This window comes from Misgurnus anguillicaudatus, chromosome 21, assembly GCF_027580225.2.
Source record: "Misgurnus anguillicaudatus chromosome 21, ASM2758022v2, whole genome shotgun sequence".
Taxonomy (NCBI): Eukaryota; Metazoa; Chordata; class Actinopteri; order Cypriniformes; family Cobitidae; genus Misgurnus; species Misgurnus anguillicaudatus.
The window spans coordinates 23,982,836-24,006,543 of record NC_073357.2 but is presented as its reverse complement, the minus strand read 5'-3'; the positions used below and the strand labels follow the sequence as shown (position 1 = coordinate 24,006,543).

The following is a 23,708-nucleotide window of genomic DNA, read 5'->3' as shown; positions in this document are numbered from 1 at the left end:
TTCAAAGATTTATTATAAAAACGGATTATTTCTTCCACAAAATGCAATAAATCCATGACAAGTTTTTATTCAAAATGCTATAAATCTATTGAATCAATAGCCTATATAAATGTGCATTCATCTTTGCCATGTTATATTCATTTAGTTGACTAGTTGTACACACTAATTAAAAATATAAACATTAATTTTATTAATCAAAACACTTACTTTGTCATATTAAGAACCCTGTCATTGCGGTTACTTGACTTCTTCGCTTAACGTCTTTCACAGCGATCGACTGTAAAATGTTTTTGGTCCTGCTCGATTTTCGTTGACTTTGAGTAAAATTATGGAAAGTTTTTCATAAGATCCCCTGGGGTCAATGTGTTAGCATGAGAAGCTTGATGCTGTCGGGAGAACAAGCACCCGTCTCCCGAGTGCCTCTCAGGGAAATTATTAGATGTTGATGGCTTACGTTTCTTTCTCATCACAGAAAACCATCACAGGTTTATCAATGCAATTAAAGTATTATTTTGTTTTGTTTGTTGATCACAAAGTACAAAGTAGATGAGGAAAACTAGGACTCCATGTACTCAGCGTGCCGCCATGTTTGTTTACATTGCGTGAATGGTGCGCTGTGGGATTTATTGCGTTCTGTAAAAAAGGGGGAGTGGCGTTTATCGCATTTTGGGAAAAAAGGGAGAAAAGATGACAGAATAACACGGCGGATATTGGATTTTGCGTAAAATTAAGAATTTACTTTTAACTACCGACCTGATATAATGCTGATTTTGGCTGTAACTCATTTTTTTCAAAAATTATCGCATTTTGGAACCAAACTCTTCATATATTGCAGTGAATAATAAATGGAGACGTGTCCCTGTTTTACATGTATAATGCTACATGTTGTTAGTGTTTTTTAGCTCATTGTTTTGTGGGTGACAAAGTGTGTTTGTCGGCTGTCAACCTTTGCTAGCGTTCTGGAAGAATGAGTTGATTTGAGACCTGAATAAAGTGTTTTGGTAGTTGTAGTGCATTTTGAATGTGAAATGAACTGCTTTGCCAAGCTGAAAGTTTGTTAGGAGAACTGTGTCAAGAGTTTTGCAAAAGTGACCTAAGTATTGAGAAATGTGTCCTAGCGTCTGTAAAAAACTGTAATGTCTAACTGTTTACTTTAACATTCAACATCAAGATTTAAATTTATGTAAAAGATTTTATCAAACATATTTCACATTTTTTATAGTATTAAAAATTGCAGCTTTCAGCCCTGATAATGTGGTGTGACAAATGTATTAAATAAACTACAAACATTCCATTGATTCTTTTAATGATATGAGAAACAGCATGCATACTAATTGTAAAAGAATATTTGAAATATTTGAAATAGCAGGGAATAGATGAAGTATCGCCCACCTGCTGTCATAGTGACAACAAAGGTTTAGTTGAATACATACATAGACTCTGGATTAGTTTAATCTCAGGTTAATGAGTAAGGTAATTTCCTTGCAGTGTTTTTCTTGACACAGTTGAACTTATGACTTTGCTTATTAAGAAGAAAGAAGCGGGAGAGAGCGAGCGAGAGAGTGTGCTTAACTTTCAGTTAGGTCTATGGGTTTAATCAGAGCATCAATCTTTAGCACAGGCGAAGAGAATAAAAAACAAATCTAATTACACCAGATCATTCAGAAGATGAATTAACCACAGAGATAACGCTACAGACAACCACATTAAATCACCCTGCACTTCCTCTCACACATACACTTTCTTGTACACACACACACGCACACAAACATGCCCAAATTTTCTTTCACTGCCTTTGCATAACTGAAAAATGGTCTCTCTTTCAGAGCCCTAATCATGACGGATTAAAGCCTCCGATTATTCCCAGTATTTTAGCAGATTATAACATGAACCTTGAGGAAAGAACTCAGACATTCCCATTAAAGATATTAAACAGGAAAAGAACGAGAAGAAAAGTGACAGACATGAGGCAAAGAACGTTTCTAATATTTAATACAGTATCATAACATATTAGGGCTGGGTATTGTTAGGAATTTCACAATTCGATTCAATTTCGATTCTTGAGGCTTCGATTCAATCCGATTCGATTCAATTCAATATTGATTTACTTGCTTCGATATCGAATCAATAATAAGTAAATACACAAGCAATAAAGTACCTGAGTATATTTTTAAATAATGTGTGTAGTATTACTAATGTTTGATCACGTTGATGGTGAAGGCTTGAAAGAAGTGCTGCTGTTTGCCATCTTTGATCTTTCTGTTTTGATAAAGCGCGTCTTGTACAACACTGGACGCTCTCACTAGAGTGTTGCCCACAATGGCGCCACTTGCCATTGGGGGGGCTGAATCGATTCATAGGATTTGATGAATCGATATTGAATTGAGAAACAAATAATTGCAATGCATTGATGAATCGATATTTTTACCCAGCCCTATAACATATTGGTGGGCACAAGTTTATGTTAGAAAATGTTGAGGAGCTCACAGCTGTATCTTCAACTTTCTATCAGATGTGTCTCCAGACAAATTTTATAATTACCCTTTCTAAAATTTGGTTTGAAATTTGCTCTAAAATGTCTTTAAAGAAATGAAAATAGAAACAAAAGATACATTTGTTAAAGAGCACCTATTGTCTGATTCACGTTTTTACATGTACTTTGGTGTGTAAGTGTGTATTAGTACATGTTAATGATATGCAAACCTACGGCCCTATAATTTCCGCGATCATGGAATCGCGGACGGAATCGCGGAATTGGCAAATTAACACAGAATCTAGTGTTAAAGCGGAATTTTGCGAAATTTTACATATTTTTAATAAAATTCTGTTTTTGTGTGGGAGAAGAACGTATGTCTGGGGGAAATGCAGACCGGGGGAAGCAAATCTGGGCGACACACCCCCTCCCGTCATTTCAGATACCCTCCAAAACACCATGGCGAAGCGGCTCTCTACCAATCTGCTTTCGTCAGCAAAAAAATTAAGAAATTCGATGCTAAGCACTTAGTTCCGAGCAGTGACTTTTATGTGACCGGAAAACTGTTATTTTGTAAGTTTTGTCAACATTCCGTTGACTGGGAGCGCAAAGAAGATACATGCACTCTCTCATCCACGTCTCTCTCACTGCAGCTCTCTCACGTGCACACGCTCTCGCATCTGTCCGAAGTCCGAACACAAATCCTGAAGAAGGCTATCTGTTCCGCTACGCGTGGGTTACTGCTATGTTTTTAATGTTATAGCCATATTTAAATAAAGGCTTTTTACCTTTTGATATATGAAGAGTGCCTTGGATTCCCCTTTTTTTCACAAATCCTCATGTATTTGTTCAGTTTTATGCGTTTCAAGCGAACTGAGGCAAACTATCCCTCGCGTTTAAAATATAATCATCTGCATCGTGACGCCGCTCTAGGTCTCTCTTTCGCTCGCACGTGCAGAGAGCTGCGCGCTCATGCTGTCCGAAGTCAGATCACTAAGTAATAATCCTGTGAATGTTTGTAAAGTTATATGCATTTCAAGCGATTGTGTTTAAAATATGGATCGCGTTCCACTGGACCGATGTGTTTAAGGCACTTCTGAAGGCACCACTGCTTTGACATGTGTAGCCTTCTGCAACAACACTAAACAATGCATTGAATTGAGTTCAGTTTAGTCTTTTTAAGACTAAAATAACAGTTAAGGGTAAAAAAATTATTGCCAAAAATTAAAACGGACAAAACGGAATTTGCAAAAATTAAAACGGCAAAACGGAATTTTGGAAAAAATAAAACGGAATTTGAAAAAAAATAAAACAGATTTTATAGGGCCCTACAAACCCCAAGGTAAACGATCACGCGAGTTATCGTCTCCAACATTCATCTCTTTTCTTGGACTACGACAAACACACAGATTATAGGCAACAGTTTACTTTCTGGGATTGGTAACGTAGACAAGATCGACATTATCATAATTCCTCACGCTTCGGCCTTATAGCCTGTAAATTAACTCCTGTTAGCATTGCATTGGGAGCGAATCTTTCAAACATGGTAAGGAGCATCACATTTCCGGCTGATGTCAGAGATATCAGGGACACAGCGATTTTCAAATCTGTGTGTTTCAGGAAGAGAGTGATATCGAGAGCTACAAAAATGTACGCTATGTGGAAAATAAAGTGTTTTAACCATAAACCACACAAACACATTGTATTATACCAATTACACAAAATTGTGTCAACTAATATTTTTAAGATGAATTAACTCAAAATTGTAAGGCAATCAGGAAACTTACTTTTTATGTTAAATTGGTCAAAAAAATAAACTGCTATTGGAAGAAACTAAAGAGAAATATTTCAATTCATATTGAAATTTCTGACTTTTGATTGAAGACTTTGGTTTGCTAAAAAATCTGAGAACAGTCCATGACATAGCTGAGACTGAAGAAAAAACATGATTTCTCTTTTCTGTGGGTTGTGTGGTGATGGTGTGCAAAAGTTCAGGTTGATGTCTGCCGTGTCTTTTTGCAGTCCGCATGTGTGTCTGTCACTGTGGTTTCTGGCACAGCTGAGCGACAGAATCTCTGCCAGACGGCTCTCGGTCCTTTTTGCCGAAACGAGGCGCGAGGGCCGAATGGAATTAAAAGAAAGAGCGAACGGAAAGAGTTGTTGGAAAAAAACGAAAACCAGGGTAAAAGAAAAGATTACAGCCAAAAGGTAAAAATAAAAACAGGAACGAAGCTAAACTAAATGAAGGGATGTGTGGAATTTAGAACAGAAGAAAACAGCAGTGAACGGAAAGACTGAATGAGATGGAGAAACAGAAGAGAAGACATACAGAGTGAAAGAGCTGCATGGAGAGAAAGAGAGGGTCCTAATCCCCTAACAGACAGCTTTGTGGTGTGACTGACAGCCCAGTACGCTGGACTAGGGCGGCACTAGAGGGGGTCTTAAAGGGGTGTGAGGGTAGAGGGATTATCCACCCATCGCTCATACACCCCTGAGACAGGGTCAAGTGGTACAGGCCGTTGGCTCTTGTTCTCTCACGTACTTTCACACATCCATTGAGGAACTTACTCTGTTTTGTTTATGGTTTTGATTTGCAAATGTCGCATTAATACGAAGGAATAAATCAAAACACCCCCTCTGCTCACAGCCCTCTCCTTTGTCGTCATAATTAAGTTTCTTGAAAGACGGTTTAGATGACAATCTAGCCCGGCTGTGACTCAACAGGAGTCCAAAAATATATAAATATTAATAGATATAAAAAATTTTGACTTTCACAGCAGTATTTTACAACCTCTTTGTTGAGGATATACACCGTCCGCTTGTTAAATCATAACGTAAGGAATACCATTTTTGGGTCTAACTGTGGGTTTACACCAGACGCGAGTTCAACAATTTGCGCGAGTAGATTACAATGCAAAGATGTGATTAGACATGTCCTCGCGTGGGGCGATGTGAATGACGCCCCAGATAGCAATTACATTTTGCCCGGATCCGTTTTAAGCCCCTTGCCTCCGTTTCTATCTTAGAGACGTTTACTGATTGTAAACCAGATCCATGCCAGATAGAGGTTTCAGCTAAAACATCTAACTGCCATCAGTTCAGTATTTATATCATTTTACAGATCTGGCCCAGATCACTTTTCCCAAAGGTAGCCGAAAGGCTTTAGCTGTGTCTGACACTGATTTGGTCCAGATCTGCAATATGAATCTGAGTCGATACTGATGATCAGGCGGCGGTGCTGGATCGGCGCTGGCACATATCCACAACAACCCCTAAAAACTGACCAGAAACGGCTTCAGCCCGATGTGCGTTAGGACTCAGGAACGAGTCCGGATCTATCGTTTTGCAGGTTGCGGCTCTATTCCGTTACAGCGTCCAGTGGCTATCTGGGGCGATATGGGTGGCGTGTTTGCCGCGAAAACACGCGCTATTCGCCTCAAACGCGTCTTCGTCCAAGTTGAAAATATTCAACTCAAGCGAAAAATTTGCATGACACGAAGTTAATTCCCGCAAGTAATCTAGAGCATAGCATAATGCTGCGTTCACACCAGCCATGGTAGAGGTGTCAAGCATGAGTGATTTCAATGTTAAGTCAATGTGAAGACGCGTTGACACGCGTCTGGGGGTCGAATGAGGTGTTTAGCACGGCGCGGTACACGCGATTCCGCCTCATTTGCACGTCTAGTTGCAGCTGGAAAAGCGCAAGTTGAAAATTTTGAACTTTGGTGGGAAAACGCGCCGCATTAACCAATCAGGAGCTTGCTCTAGTAGTGATGTGATTATAGGAAGCGAGCAGAGTCGCAGAAGCCCCTCCCATGACGCGAATTTCCGCATTAATGTCTCAAACTCAAAATTTTCAAGCAGCAAACTAGACGCGATAGATGCGAATTTGAAGCCTCAAACGCAGCTGGTGTGAACCCACAGTAAGCCTTTACTCGCTTCATATGAAACTGCAATCTCAACAGTGGTTTATGCCTATTTATTCATATCAAATATTTAAGTATATTCAGTATATTCTCCAAGCCCACGATATCCCAGACAACAATACTTTTACAATTCAGAAAAGATGAATTTCTTCCTGGGCATCAGGGATTTCAGTATCAGGGATGCCATATATTCGCCAAAGGATATTGACTACCTCAAAACCTTTATGTGAACCTGGTTTAAAAAACATATTCACATTCAAAACTCATAAAATAGATGATCCTACTTCAATAAATTAATGGAGGACTTTATGAATCTGCTCATTTTTTTTCCTCTCTGCACTCCAATATCAATGTAAAGAACAAATAAATGATCTGTACCAGAAGGACTGACAGAGAGTGAAGCTGTGTTTTGCTTCAAGATGGGATATTTCCCCCCGAAGAAATTGCAGCACCCTGTAGATGAGATGTGAGGGAGAAACAGAGGGGGAGTGTGCAAGGTGAGGACAGACCAGTTTCATCCGCACCCCATTTTACTTCCGAACCCAAACGAAACTCAATACCTGGCTCCTACTGAGCGAGAGAGAGACATACAGGGAACACCGCTGTTTGACGATGCCTATCAGAGACTATTCAGTCCAGATCTGGGCACTTACTCATGGAAAGAGACAGAGAGAGAGAGCAACCGAGAGAGCCTAACATGAACCAGGTGGGTAGAAATACATGCACAGATGAAAACTCTGCAAATTTAGGCAGAGATGTAACCGATAGTGTGTGTACTACAGAATAAAAAAACAAGACTGTCTCTCTCATTCTGAACATGCAGGTCTCAGTGTACACATTAACGCACGCATGAGTTCACATATGACTGGGGCCACACACGTCCAGTTGTAATGGAAAAAAACTGCTGATATGTGTGTTCGATCGCATTTTCTGACTGAAGGTTTGTGCTTACCTGCTGATTTGTCAGCAGAAGGGAAAATATATCCTCAGCATGCTTCAGGAATTTAGACATGCACAAACACACACAGGGAACATATGGACCTGTCAAAAATGTCCTACACACAGCATATTCATATCTCCAAACATTTGTACATTTTCGGAAGAAAATATGAGTCGCGTTCGACTAAATATCGACTAAACCGTGTTACCACCATGCTATGGTTTCTAAAGTGGTTAGTGTATGGCTAAGTGGGTGGTTTTACGGTGGCAAGCAATAGCCCAGACACAAAACAACACAAACATGCAGACGATCTATACACACACAAGACCCAGCACATTTGTGCAATAAAAGCCTAGGAAAGTGGAAAAGGGACTGCTAAGTCTTTGTCCTCCTTCGCCACACCACAAACCCCCCACACCCTTATGCCTGGCATTTTAACCTCCCTTTATTTAGGTAGAAAAAAAACCTCCATCTGTTCTCCCTCCCGTGGATCTGGAGTTATACTACAGCAGGACTCCAACAGAGAAAGAGAGAGAGAGATGCAAGGAAAACTCACTACCGGGGAAGGAGAGAAAAAAGAAAAAAAAAGAAAAGTGCAGACGGACAGGGTAGGCGAAAGCTAAGGACGGATTGATTTTCTTGCTGTTTAGCGCTAAAGCACTGAGAGCCACCGCTGAGATCGTGGGAGTCACATGGGTCTTACAAATGCGGCTGAATTACTCCCCGACAGCCAGACCCAGACCAAATCTGCGCTCTTTTATCTCAGAAAGAAATTCTCCGGTATGAATTTAGACACGTTTAAATGTTTAAAAAAGCTGAGAGCATAATCGCACAGCCCAAATATTTAATAAACAAACCGGCAAAAAGCAAAAACATGTGGAACTTTGTGAATGAAAGACATTGAGATTCTGCGGAAGGACTGGCTGCGCTTTTTGCGACGTTCGGTGTGTGCGGATTTCGAGTGGGCCTGCTGATAGGTAATCACTCTGCCTTTAGAAATCAAGAGTATTCAAAAGACAATGTGTATGTGTGTGTGTTCGGATTGGCACAAACCCGTCAAACCACCCACTTTGAAAAGACAGGCAACGGAGTGGAGAAACACAAGCAACTATTTAAACCCAGCACACACACACAGAGTCTGGCCAAACATGTGTAATATGAGAGACAGGCTGGATTAAGAGACAGGAAGACTAATAGAAAGAGAAAGTAAGAGAATAAGGGGAAAGGTGGATAGGGGAGAGGGAATCCATTGAGACAAGAATCATTTTTAGGGAGTGATTTAGTGTTTATATGTGTTAAGACGTATGCATGTGTGTGTTTGTGTGTTTGAGGTCTTTCATCGAGACCTCCTTTGTTCTGAGGGGAGGAGAGACCCTTAAAGCAAGTGATACGCTACTGAAGAAGGGATAGGAGTCAGGCCTCGTAGGAAATTTAACCCTTGAAGTTGGATTTCGTCCAGCGCTCTGAGCTGTAACATTTGTTTTAACAGACGTATGAGCTAAAGCTTTTCTGCAGAAAGGAAAGAAACAGACGAGAGAGAGAGAGAGAGAGAGAGAGAGAAGGAGTTTGAGGGAGAGAAAGAAAGGGGGCCAACTGCACTCAGATGTGCATCTCAAGGCTGGGTTGAATTATAAGAAACGCAGCAGAAATAGCGCTCCGATATTAAAACATGTCATGGGCTTCAGGGGCCGAACTGGAGCTGGTGCCCAGCTCATGAATACAGGGTTCACCCTGCCGCCACCCTGCCTGTAGCATAAACACACAAATACACTCACAAACGTTAAATGCCTCTCTTTCTGCTGAGGAAACATGAATTTGAACTGTGCCGTCGAACCAAAAACAATGGCAACAGCGTATGAACTTACCCAAAAGATGAAAAGGAATAGTTCACGTGAGGATGAACATTTACTCGGCTTCAGTGAAGATCTTCCTAAAATATTTCTAAGGTAGTTATCGATACCGATAGCGATTATTCAGGCGAAGCCAAAACCTATAGTTTGGTGGTTATATTAACCAGTCCTTCCAGAAAAACGCAGAGTTTTTTTTGTGATTGTTGCGGGCAAAAATCCTCGATTTTGCGGCACATTTTCTTAAAAGCAACACTATGTAGTTTCCATGTAAAAATTACTTACAGCTCCCCCATGTGGTTGAAAAGCGCAACAGTGGCTGGTATCAGACACTCTTCTGCAGGCAGGGGGAGGGGCGGGGCTGTGTGCTCTACCCTCCACCGGCACTTTCAGAGTGTGCTTGTAGCAGCTAGGAGGTTGCTCAGGTTGCAGCAACAGTACAATTTGTCCAGATAAAAGTTTTTCTATCACTGAAATAATTTTAGAGACATTATTTAAAGGTAAAAAAACTACATAGTGTTGCTTTAAAAAATGTGATGGAATATGCGGGATATTTATGCAATTTATGCGATGGAATTGCGGGAATTTGCGAAAATTGCGGAACTTGCAAAAGCTGCAATGATGTTCACGTCACATAATCACGTCACTTCATAACGTTGCCATGGCAATAGAGGACACGGCTGCGCTTTTGGGAAGTAAATGCAACATTTTTCAACTTTCTGCTAATATATATGTGACTTTTTGCTGCAAAAATGCGGAGATTATGAAATCATGCAAGCCCCGCATATTTTGTGCGCGGAAATATGTAATTAATGCGGCGAAAGTGCGTCGTATTTGGAAAAAATGCAGCCCCGCATAAATATGGAGGGACTGATTAACTTGCATTAACTTAATTCTAAAGATTACTTTTTTATGTTATTAATTTACATAATGACTATTAATATTAAACACTCAGCTTGTGATGTTTCTTTACATGTTCTATATATCCAGAGCTCAAATTCACAGCATTTTCCATGGCTATCAGTATAGGGCTGGGCGATATGGCCAAAAAATTATCAAGAAAATGTTTTCCATATCAGTCGATAGCGATAATTATCATGATAAATGACAAGTCTTTATTCCTGTCAAATTTAAAGGCAGATTTTTGCTCCTGAATGAAAGTTGTAAAAACCAGACAGTTAATAATGGGTTTAAACTACTTTTTATGGAGAACATGACAAATACAAAAACTAAAATCTTGTTTTAATGTTCAGGCATCTGTATTAAATGAAAATATATTTCTTATAAAATTAACATTTTTGACACAGAAAGCAGCAGGCTACTGTCACTTTAAGACCCAAGACAGACTGCTTTAAGTTTCAATATACAGGGCTCCGGACTAACTTTTTCACTAGGAGCACAGTGGCCCCCAACTGAAAATTTTAGGGGCGCAACCAAAAAATTTAGGGGCACACACCGTAAATCAACATGCTAACCAAATAATCACATTTCTACAAATTTTCACTCTATGACTAATAAATACTTTGATGATGCAGAAAGTACAATGTGCTGTTTCAAATTCAGTGTCACATCACAAAAAAAGGTCAAATTTACTGGTCACACATGTGCGACTGGATGTAAAATTCAGTGGCACACTGTCAAATTTTGGTGACAGTCTGGAGCCCTGATATACTGAGTATCATCCAGCTGTTTATGTTCACTTAAACAAGAAAGAAAACTTAGTTCAGTGATCACGCTTGTGTTATACATATACGAGCTATTCACGCTTATAAATGGATGTCAAGAGCGTCACGTTGCTGTGGGAGCGCACACTCATACACTCATCTGCTGTTTTCCTCAGTTTCCTGAATTTGTGAATGTCCCTAAATATACTTTTAAAGCTGTGTGGACGTGTGCACGTGCAAGGCGGACGATGAAAGAAAGTAGAGTATATTGTACCTATTTTTTCTGCTGTGTTCTGGGCTTTGAAGAACCCTGTTTCACGTCCAATATTACACAATAGGAAAATGTTTCCGCGCATTTGGATTACGTGATTCTGTCCGCGTTATCCGCATCGCCAAAATCATAGGGCTCTACTAATAAATGAATAACTTGCCTCATCTTACTCCACTACTTCAAGTCTAACGTAAATGAAACTGTGATTGTAAACCAAGAGCGCATGCTGCATCCGGAAGTGCTTGCGCAACATTACGCACAGTGCGTAAACATAATCGACCACCAATCGAACTGTCGTTATCGTTTTATTGGGAAAAGTTATATCAGTAAAATTATTGTTATCGAATTATCGCCCAGCACTGTATCGGTCGATAGTGTGAAAAAAATGCTTTGACCAACCGTAACTGATTATTGGTTGATATATCAGTGCATCTTTAGCCAGGTTTATTATTAATGACATCATATTTTTGGCGGCCGGTACTTCTTTTTCGAGGGCACACGATGCGAAGCTCATCACAACATGTATGTAGCTCATCTCGTGTGTGGTTTGTCATTTCAAAATATGTGTTCGGCGCGTCCTGTGAACCTATGTACATCACGCGTCTTCTCAAAATAAGTGCCTGCTGCACACGCTTCTAAAGGGTTTATGATAACAGTTGCCAGATACTCGCTTAACCTCATGTATAATCAGAATCTAGTGTTAAGTGAATGTCTTGCGAGTATTTTGTGAACGTGAGCACCTCTTATCATAAACCGTTTCGACGCGTGTGCAGCAGGCACTTATTTTGACAAGAGGCATGATGCACATGTTTAACATGACACTCCAAACACATATTTTGAAGTCACCAGCCGCCACTGATCAATTAAAATTGACAATAGATTGAAATTATTTTTTTTATAGCAAAAAATAACCAATAATACAAAACAATCATATTACCACTGTGTATTGGCAAGAATCTTGCGATACGGGTGGTTGTGATGCAATACACTGTGGTACTGTAAAGCGATGCAATATATTTGGAAATTTCCTCTTTTAGGAAAATAATAGGATATAATTCAGGAAAGCTCTCATTGAGAACACACCACCATAGGAAATCTTAGCCAAACAATTTGTGGCATGTCCCTAAGTTAGTACTTCCTGTCACTGTTTAAGTTCAGAGATAAGAAGAATGCTATCTAGTGGTCAGGATGTAAACTCATACAAAATAACTGTCATTAATCTTGCTTTTGTCTTTTTCGATACAGTATTGTCCAACAAAATATCAAAATAGTCACGTGTAGCGATATTTTCTTACAACCCTAAATCGTATGCCTTCAAAATATTAAAAAAAAATATCACACACGGGTCACATAAACTACTTCAGTCATGCTTTCGATGTCTAAAAGGGACATCACAAATGTGGACAAAAAAATGGCATGCAGAGGAAAGTAATGTACTGGTTTTATCCTTAAGTAAATAATGGCAGAAATTTCATTGGCTGAACTACTCTTCTAAGAGAACAGCGCTGATTACAACCGTTGACTGGCAGTTAATTGTAGCCTTCGTGATTTGTTTTATGCTTTTACAAGTTATCAATTACAATAGCAGGAAACAGCGCCGCTGGTGGGACTGGTTTATGTTTCCTAACATGATGTGAGACTTTGAGCCGCAGTGTGCCGATGAACCGTGGGAGTGCAGTATTCTGTCGTTACACTGGACCGCGGCCCTATTGCTGTCACCGACTGCGAGTACTGCGCTCTGCTTTCTATAAGAGACGACTGTGTGTGAGTGAGTGAGACAGGAAGCCTTCAGGGTCATGATCCATTGACCATCTCTCACACTCTCTAAGTAGGCCATGTCAAACCCCAGGCCTCCTCACTGACAGAACAAACTGTCACACACATACACATACACATATACATACACAGAAGTTTATCTGTGAGGACCAGACATTGACAAAAGGCTATACTAAGATATTGCCTATATCCCCAACTTAACCCCTTACACAAACTTGTAGACATACTAGAGTCTAGTTCACTTTAAGAATGAAATAATTTACTCATCCTCATGTTGTTCTAAACCAGTATGAATTTCTTTTTTCTGATGAACACAAAAGAAGATATTTTGAGAAATGATGGTAAACACACAGCAGTAAGTGACTATTGACTTCCATAGTAGGAAAAAAATATTTTGGAAGTATTGTGATAAATGACTAAGAAAATATTTTGATAAATGATTGTAAGCACACAGTTGACGATACCCATTAAATTCCATTATATTTTTTTATTCCTACTATGGAAGTCTATGGTCACTATCTGCTGTTTGTTTACCATCATTTCTCAAAATATCTTCTTTTGTGTTCCTCAGAAAAAAGAAATTTATACAGGTTTACAACAACATGAGGATGAGTAAATGATGTAAGAATTTTCATTTTAAAGTGAACTATTCCTTTAAAATATGTGAGGACCACTTCAATGTCGTCTTATAAGTCAAGTTTTTGTCACATTTATTTGGTCACAAGAGTTTCATAAACATAGAAGTCCTTGCTGGTCGTAACACAAACACACACATACAAGACTTCTGTCAAGTTATTCTTTACAGTACAGGCCTTAAATAATAATAATTTAATAAATAATAAAGAGTCAAGTCAAAATTGGACTACAACAATAAAATGACAATAGAAGTGTTTGTGCGTGTGCACACTTTGAATACAACAGCAATGCCCCAGTTTCCGTTGATAACAGTTTGTTTCTGTCGTGTCGTGTTTTTAACTGTAGAGACGACAATGTAAATTATGTCTGGCTCCGTGTGTCTGTCTGCCGCTCCCATTTACAGCTCTGAGATCAGTCACCTTCGACCTCAGCTGTGGCACTGACCTCATTACAGGCCAACAGACGGACTCCAGAACAAACAAAAAAGATACCTGAGATATCTGATATCTTTATAGTTTCAGAGACTTTGAGTTCTTAGTTATGTTACATTGTAGTTGTATGTTTCTTGTAAAATTACTTAAATAACAAGATCAAGGCAAACATTCGACACACGGTAAGCGACACAAAGTGAATAGCACAGCTCAGATCATTTTGTCCAACTGTGGGTTTACACCAGATGCGAGTTCAACGATTTGCGCGAGTAGATTACATACAAAGTCAATGCAAAGACGCGATCAAAGACGCGTCCTCGCGTGGGACGATGCGAATGACGCGATACGTGCCGTGAAATCACGTGCTATTCGCCTCAAACGCGTCTTCGCCCACGTTATAAATATTCAACTCGAGCGAAAAATTTGCATGACACAAAGTTAAATCCCGCGAATAATCTAGAGCGATTGCACGCTTCGCGTTTGGTGTAAACCCACATTAACTGAATTAAATATAAAAGAGTTTTGAGAAAATTTGAGACCCTTAAAGGATTAGTCCATTTTCTTAAAAGAAAAATCCAGATAATTTACTCACCACCATGTCATCCAAAATGTTGATGTCTTTCTTTGTTCAGTCGAGAAGAAATTATGTTTTTTGAAGAAAACATTGCAGGATTTTTCTCATTTTAATGGACTTTAATAGACACCAACAATTAATACTTAACTCAACACTTAACAGTTTTTTCAACGGAGTTTCAAAGGACTATAAACAATCCCAAACGAGGCATAAGGGTCTTATCTAGCGAAACGATTGTCATTTTTGACAATAAAAATAACAAATATACACTTTTAAAGCACAACTTCTCGTCGTGTAGATCCGGTCATGATGTGCCAGCTGACCCCACTACGTCACCGCAATACGTCATGACGTCAAGAGGTCACAGAAGACGAACGCGAAACTCCACCCCAGTGTTTACAAGCGTCTTGAAAGAGGACCGTTCCTACGTTGTTGTATGTCAACTGATACTAATTAATGTCTTTGTGGCAGTTTATTGTTTAAAATGGTGCAAATGTGCGTTTTATATATGTAACACGTGACCTCTCTACGTCACTACGCATTTACGTTAGGTCGCGATGGACCGGACCTTGACGAAAAGTTGTGGTTTAAAAGTATATATTTTTTATTTTTCTTGTCAAAAATGACAATCGTTTCGCTAGATAAGACCCTTATGCCTCGTTTGGGATTGTTTATAGTCCTTTGAAACTCCGTTGAAAAAAACTGTTAAGTGTTGAGTTAAGTATTAAATGTTGGGCTCTATTAAAGTACATTGCAGGATTTTTCTAATTTTAATGTTTTCTTCAAAAAACATAATTTCTTCTGGACTGAACAAAGAAAGACATCAACATTTTGGATGACATGGTGGTGAGTAAATTATCTGGATTTTTCTTTTAAGAAAATGGAATATTCCTTTAACGGAGATTAGTTGGGTAGATTTCTCACAACAAAAGCCTAAAAACCAAGTGGCTTTAAATACTCTAATCTCCAACTGGTCTCAGTCTAACCTCATTACTGTCCTTGAGAAACAATTGAGGTATTAAAGAGATCTCTTCAGAGTCTATCAGCCATGCAAAGACAAAGTTGTGGTCTTTTGTTTTTAAATATATGAGAGCTGATCCCAGATCAGAGCTTAAAGCAAAAGACGACAGAGAGGCAGGGAAGTCATCAGTCAATAAAAGTGTGTCTGGCGATATGGGCTTATCTTTCGTAATAAGGCCTGTCTGCACAGGGGCGCTTTGCCTGAGGCTAATTAAGTTTACGATTCAGTGCTAATAAACCGAAGGGGAAAACGCATTTAGGAAAAATGTGATTCATACAAATGTGTAAACTTTTGTTTGGAAAAAAGTTGTTTACTGGTCCAAATCAAAAAAGCCCACCCCCCGAGTCTATTCCATTTTCTGGTCCTCAAAAGAGAGCCGAATCTCTATGAGATTTTTTTGTCCCACCGAGTCAAAAGAAGTGTGATTGTTATAAAAGTAATAGCACAGCTCGCCTCACAACCCCACAATTTGAGGTACCATTCACGTATATAGCACAAACAGTACAATGCCTTCACCTATCCTTATCTTTCTATTCATCCCCACTTTGCCCTGTCATTTCCCGAACCCAACCCTAATAGTGTCTTGTGTGTATGTGTGTGTGTGTGTGTGTGTGTGTGTGTGTGTGTGTGTGTGTGTGTGTGTGTGCGTGTGTTTGACCCAAGCTGGACCTTATGGCAGGAGGAGGGGAAGATCCTGATTAGTAACGGCAGTTTGTGTGCGAACTTAATAAATGCGCACAAATGCGAAGACAAAAAGCCTTCCTGCCCAATAGTCATGTGACTCTATAGATCTCTGAATGGACTTAACCAAAAGAAAGAGAAAGAAAGAGAAAAACTGAGATCAGAAGTAAAGGTCTTAACATCTGTAGCAGCAGGTGGGTGCAGACCCTGATCAGCTTTATTACTTAAAAGAGTCTTAATGAGTCTGATGAGTTTAACTGATTCTCGGTTTTACACGTGTGCTGTGTCCATCTCTGTTAAAGTATTACGTCTTAAACTGAGGCGGTCCAGTTTCCGAGAACTGTCGTCGCATACCTGCGCGCACAAATACACATAGACTCAAACAAACACAGAGGTGATGAGAGATCTTCTGAACGGGACCACACACATACACACGCACAGTTATACAACGCTGTAAGGGTTTGGGAGGCCCGGCCTCTGGGGGACCGCTCACAGGAACACACCGTTCACCACGTTCCCCAAGAATCAAAAAATCTACGTCTCATCAATTGTTTGTCGAAACTTAAATTAACACCTCACAAATGTCTGCATGTGTTTGAGCGCACACAAACGTGTGTTTGTGTCAACATGTGTTCCTTATATTTGCATCACACAGCCCATGAACACACTTCTGGCTGCCTCCACAGGGAAGGCGCCTTTGTTTCCCCTTTTCTATTGCTTTGTGTGTTTGTGTCTCTGTGTGCGTGTCTGTGTGTGTGTGTGTTTGTGTCTTTTTCTCTGTGTGTGTGTCTGGTGTGCAGGCAGGCTGCAGTTATTCTGCCACATCAGCTGAGAGCCATTTTCACAGCTCCTGTTGCTGAGCGCTCGTAAAGCCTCCAGCAGACCCTGAACCACACAAACAATTTTCACAATTTCTCACTGCAGGCTGCTGAGCAGCACCGTACAAGCAACAACCTGAAACATCGCTATCCTTGACACACAAACTTACACACCTATACCAACACAATTCCTATTTTATCGGATACACACACGGGTTTATTTTGCTGTTCTTCTGCTGCTGTCCTTAAATAAAGCAAATGACTTAACCCTACCCCAAAAAGAAAACGTTTGGTTTTATTTAGGAATGATAAATTCCCCAAAATATTAAAAACACAGAAGCACATATATTTATAAGCGGCACTAGTATCATCACAACACAAAGTAATAAAAAACATAGTGTGCACACATATTTTTACTAATTCTCACCAAAATGCGTACAAATGACACGCAGTGTGATTATCGTGCAATAGATACGCCAAATTCCGCTTTTGCGTGCATATGATACGTCGGTCCTTCCTGTTCACTTATATGGCGAATCGTTTTGTGTCGTTTTATTTATTGGTTTCTCATTTGATTTTAGTTTTTTTAACCATTTTCGCTTGGGTTTGGGGTTAGATTTGGGTTTTGCTTTAATATTTAATATATAGGTTTCTCCATGTTTTGTCTATTTTTCAATCATTGGTCGCTTGGAGTTAGAGCTGCACGGTTCTGTATAAAATGAGAATCACAATTCATTTGCCTAAAATTAAGATCACAATTCTCAAGAACTTTGTTAATTTTAAAGATGTACAACCCCTGAACATTAGTTTAAAATTAGTTTTTACAGGTTCAAAGAATTATGCATATATGAATATGAAAGTTTCAGATAAGTGTACATAATCTTTAAATTCAGTTAATGTTCATTGTAGAGTTATTATGTATTCATTTTATTTAAAGAAAAAAAATGTAAATATAAATTTTAAGTAGACATGGATTAACATTACTTTATGGTAATGAGCTATGACGTGGTTTGGCGCCAACCAATCGCAAGGCGGAAACGTTCGGCGCCAACCAATCTGAAGGTGGAAACCTCCGCTTGAGAGATTTCCAGAGAACGCATTCCAGCGGGTTTTTTTATGCTCTCGCCGGCAGCGTGAACGTCCATCGGGTGAATGCACGCTTAAAGGCGGAGTGCACAATGTTTGAAAAATGCTTTGGAAAAGGGAGTCAGGCCGACTACCAAAACACACTTGTAGCCAATCAGCAGTAAGGGGCGTGTCTACTAACTGACATCCTTGCCGGGGTTGCGTGTGTGGGGCGGGTCTATCAAAAGAAGGTCCAGATTCTATTGGGGTAGGGACATGTATGTTTAGGTGATTTCAAATGTCAACATTGGCTTTCAAACATTCATTGTGCACTCCGCCTTTAATCTTCACGTCCACTACACTTGGGCCAAATACGAGAAAACGTAATTTAAGCAGTCAAGTGCAAAGTGTGGTTATTTAGACGGACGCAAGTTCACGCAACCAATGTTTCCCCCTGTGCTAAAAACCCTTTTGGAAGAGATAAGATCCTGTTTTTGGTACTAAAACAACGTCAAGGTTCTTGTTGGACGTACCTGTGCATTGCTCTGCCTCACTCATTCTCTTTAGTTTCTGTTTCTTTCTGTCTAACTTCTCGACGAAAGCATCCGCTGTTCCAGTGGAGCGAACACGAGCACGAGCACATCTGGCTTGCGCAATAACAAATGAGACGGCAAGACGTCATCGCGGCCGCTGTGATTGCGTGTTGTCGAGAAAACTGACAAAACTGCGTCTTTCCTCCTTATAAATATAATTACCTGAATCGTCGAAATGCTGAATTAAGATCGTTTGGGGGTTTGAATCGAGATCACGATCTTTTAACGATTAATCATGCAGCTCTACTTGGAGTTGGGGTTAAAATCGGGTTAGGATGTCATTTTATGTTACAAAAAGTTGTTCTAACCCGAAACCGAAGCGACAATGGTAAAAAAAAAAACAGAAAACAAATGAGAAACCAATAAATAAAACAAAACGATTCGCCATATAAGTGAACAGGAAGGACTGGCGTATCTATTGCACGATAATCACACTGCGTGTCATTTGTACGCATTTTGGTGAGAATGGGTTCCATATTTGACTGGGGAAAAAACTATTTTTTAACAAAAAGGGTCATAAATCGATGAATTTCAATGCAAAAGACCTCATCTTCAAATGATCTTGGTTTGTTTTATAAAAACATATTTATTCATTTACAATTAAAAAAAAATCAGAAACATATTAGGAGTTTTTGAACCCACTTTTGATTTATGTAATAATATCAATGAGCTACTCTGATTGTCTGCTCTAATTCAAAGCTTGCATTCGCCTCATCTTAAAACTCTGCGACTGGTTAACCAGCTCTTTTATCTGAGGCAATTAGCCTACGATAAATTAATTATTAAGAATCCAGCGGGGGTAACATTTTAATGTCTTTGAGAGTGAACAGTGGTACAATAGGCCCATCTCTGTCCCACACACGCAGCTCCTGTGACATTTATGATAGCACAGATTCTTACAGTTACAATTGCTAGTCTGAATTTATTATGCTTTGTGCTGTATACAAATGACAAGCCATTACTGCAGCACACCGTGATTTAGAGACTAGTACGTGACACCTTCTGAACCATTAGTGACCATATGGGATCAAATTTCCTGTCTGGTGTCTTCTTAACATAGTCAGTTGTACGAATTACACGGTCCTCCCTGACCCCGAGAGCATTCATCATGAATGGTGTTTGCTCATCCAAGAACAGCCGGGTCCCAAGGACATACACACTTTTGTTTTGTGCGTTTTTGTGTGTGTAAACAAAGATCCAAAGTGTGAATGTCAGAAAGTGAAGGACACAAGACAAGCACGATTGAGAGTGAAACGATGCAAAAGTTTACTAAACAAAGTTTCTCAGTTATCCATGTCAATATCTATTCTACAATGACATTAATTTGCAGTGTCTGTGAACAATACCATTTTTGTATTATAGATTTTCTTACCCTAAGCAGACAATTTCAAGGTCATCTTTGTGCTGTAATCACATTTGAAGCCTTTCTTAAATTCAAACTGACATTCATGGCTTAGAACATATTGATTTCTGTACATTTAAGGATGCGCCCCACTGTTTAAGCCCCCCTCCATCATTTCTCAAGTCTGCCTACTAGTTCCTCTGAAAGCTACACGTGTTTCTAATTTTGTACGAGGAGTAGAATGGCAGCGGCATCGTGAGACAGCGAGATGGAGACGGGGAGGATGATGGGAGAATAAAAGATTCCACAGGTGCAAGACTTCATCTTCAAAGCAATGAGGAGTATAGGTTCACTGAACCCTATTAAATATACAGCACTGCCAACATTGTAACCTTCATATGGCTACTTTCTGCGCGAACATTGTAGACTTCTGTGTATATATAGCCTGAGGCGAAACCACACAGTGCAGATGTGCAGTAAGGAGATGCCTGCATGCACAGCTTAAAAATGCAATTGTCAGAAGAATACAACAATGCTTGTGTTGTGGATGTGGTCATAGCCATTACTAAAATTCATGGGCCTCAGAAAGGGTTCCCCTTTCTCGGGGCCCAATGTGAAAATATAAAAGAAGCCCTTGGTGAGACTTTTTCATGTTTTTTCTGTTCAATGTATGTGTGTATGAGTTATGTACTATTATACATAAATAGGGATGTAATTACATGATACCTACGTACTTGTATGACGTAATTAAAAAAGATAATGAAATTACTTATGTGTGTAATTTATAATATCTATAGAGTAATTCATTTGGTAGTTATCTTTGGTCATTTGGTTTTTAAAATGACCCATTAACCTTAAAGTGTGAAATTTAACAAATTTGGAAAACCTGAAGTGTGAAAAATCCAGCCCGCAAAATCTATTTCGAGTCGGCTACAAGTGATTTAATCGATTACAAGTGACTGTCAGTCAGAAGTGCTGCTGTTCTCACATCCAGGTAAAGGTCAAGCAGAAAACGCGCGGTCACGGTCCATCCTCCCCGCGCGCTCCCGAATCAAATTAGGTCCCCACAAACCCCTACCAGATTAACACAAGCAAAACCCTCATTAAGAGCGTCTGCCAGCGGCCACAGGGACAGAATAACCTCCTCCATCCCCCCCAGCAGCATCTGTCGAAGCGCATAGCCGGTATATATGCGCCACATGGACACATTAAAATCCTATTCGTCTTTCAAGAGCTCGTGGCACCACTAATAGCCCCTCATAACCCACATACCGATTTAGTCCGGGCACACAAGTGCTCCCACGACGCCGGGTGTCCATTTAAACATCCCGGGTAATGACAGAAGGGCGAGAGAAAGAAAAGCGCTCGTTTAAGGTCTGCTCGGCCATAAATCGTCGTTTATTTGCCGGACACGCAGTTTGCGTGGCTTTCTTTGGTATTCACTTAATGAATTCACAGTTGCTTGGTTGCAGAAACCTCCCCCTTCTTTAGAGATAGATAATAAGGCAAATCTTGCCGTAAATTACCCGTTTTTCGTTCCTAGTACCGTGTCACCTCCGTGACTAGAGTAGTAAATTTTGCAAGGAAACGGGACGGATTGTCTATCGAAAGTTAACACTTGCGTGTAAACCTCTTTCCTGTCAGAGTAAACACCTTCACGTGTTTTCCACATTAGTGGAAGGTGTCGAACAAGAGTGAAAGTTTACACCTTGGGGGAATTAAATCTTTTGTTTTAACTATAATGCCATGACAGGAAAAAAGTTGGCGGCTAAAGGAGCAATGCACCTTGCCTTTCTCACAAGTAGGCAACATTTTACAAAGGTTACATTGTTCATAAAGGGGTTTTTTTAGGAAGAAACTTGGTGTTGAGCAATTCATACCAATCTAAGTAGAGCGTGTCCCGGAGAAAAGCGCCGCGTGGTAGCTAAACGAGGCTGCTGCTGTCGTAAAAATCCTCAACGCGCAATTGTCAATGAAATGCGGCATTTATTAGTCTGGCGAGATTGATGCTCGTAACTTCAGCAGACTCGTGATTATCCACTAAGGGGCTTGTCTGCGTATTAGAGCCTAACACTTTCCTCTTGTGAGACGTTACGAATTTCAAAGCCGTCCTTTAACGCTCAGCCTAACGATTTGTGCGAAAACACAATCGGCTCTTCTTAAAAAAATAAATAAAAATAACACAAAAAATAAACGCCGTGCCCAATGCCTTAGTTGCGGCTCTTACCTTTTGTTCAAGGAATTCCAGTAGATGGGCTCCATGTTGGTCGCCGCGATCCCGAGTAAATCCACTAAGAATATCAGGAGAATTCCCAATCCATTTTCACAGCCACGACTTGCCATCTCAAATCCCGAATTCCGCCTTTTTACTCCCATAAAAATCTGCGGGATATTCTCCCTGGACACAAAGCGCGTGTGCTTGAACCCACGGGGCTATAGGTGAATCCGTCAGGGACAACGTGTTTTGGGAGCCTGCATGAATAACACCTGAACCCACGCGATAGTAGATTAGGCTAAACAGAGGTGTGGACTATGTGAGTTTAAACAGAAAATTCCACAAATGCAAAATAAAGTAGCTCATGTGCGTTTGTTTCTCTGAGGCGCGCGAACAACACAGCCGCAGTATCGGTCCCAAAAGACGTTTGTTGCTATCTTTTCAGCAAGAGTTTACTTTTCCAAGAATCTTATTGTTTCTTCGCTGCGTTTTGAGCTAAACTTTCACTCCCACTTTAATGTTTTTCCAATAGTCAAATTAGGAATAACGTGGTAGGCAAAGTACGATGGTGGATGGATGGTGGTTTGAAATGAGAGAGCTTTTCTTCGCCTCGCACAGTCCCATCTTCAGAAGAACATGTTGATGCTGGAAAGATTCTCCTCCTGTGTTTTCCTCAATGCCTCCTGGACTCCAATAATTCCGCATACACAGATTTTAATGTTATGACGTGCAATTCACATCCAGATAATTAACAAAAAATGACCGAAACGAAAGCAATTATTGCAAACGGAAAGCAAGCATATCAAATCAATACAAATGTGACAAGAATTATTGCAGGGTGGAAAAAATAACCCAATCCTTATTCACGGGTCTCAATTGCAGAACGTGCTCGGATGTGGTAAGTCATTAGATAGTTCATTTCTGGTCTGTCCTGCTTGGATTCTCTCGACGTGTCTCTCTCACTGGTTGAAAATCCGACTAGTGAGACTTGTTCCCAACGCTAGGCGCACACTGACAGACTGAGTTGTTTGAGAAAGAGAGAGAGGGGGAGGGAGGAGGGGAAAGGGGAGGTGTGTGCGCTCAAATAAGAAAAATCCCATCTTCCGGCTGGGGTGCGCACTAACGGAGCGGATTTTTCTTTGGGGGATTTTTTTTCGGATATAAAGGTGGTATTAAAACCACATCAGTCATCAACATATATTTATTTATATATCATGCAACCATAAGTTTCCAATGCTCCTGTAAAGGATTCTTAATTTCTCCGGAATAGTCTCCGGACGAAGTTTATTATGCGTTTCTGTTAAGCTTCATTCCTTTGCGTTTGAAATCACTGGATGTGATCCTTGGCTTCCAATCACGCCGATTACCGCCGTGCATTCAGCAGCGACGGCTTAAAGAGCTACAGCGCCCCCAGTGCGCTCGCTGGCAAATGTGC

The 23,708-nt window shown here is 40.1% G+C and overlaps 1 protein-coding gene across 2 annotated transcripts in view; it reads right to left on the bottom strand.

Moving 5' to 3' along the window:
• The window catches only part of efnb3b (ephrin-B3b), a 92,950-nt gene extending 69,646 nt beyond the window's left edge, over nucleotides 1-23,304 (bottom strand). Inside the window, exon 1 of one of the 2 annotated variants that reach the window (XM_055198163.2) lies at nucleotides 22,286-23,304. In XM_055198163.2, coding sequence (XP_055054138.1) covers nucleotides 22,286-22,434 — 149 coding nt within the window. In that variant the 5' untranslated portion in view covers nucleotides 22,435-23,304. The remainder of the gene's footprint in view (nucleotides 1-22,285) is intronic. The other variant, XM_055198155.2, reaches the window with a different exon arrangement.
• Nucleotides 23,305-23,708: the final 404 nt, after the last annotated feature.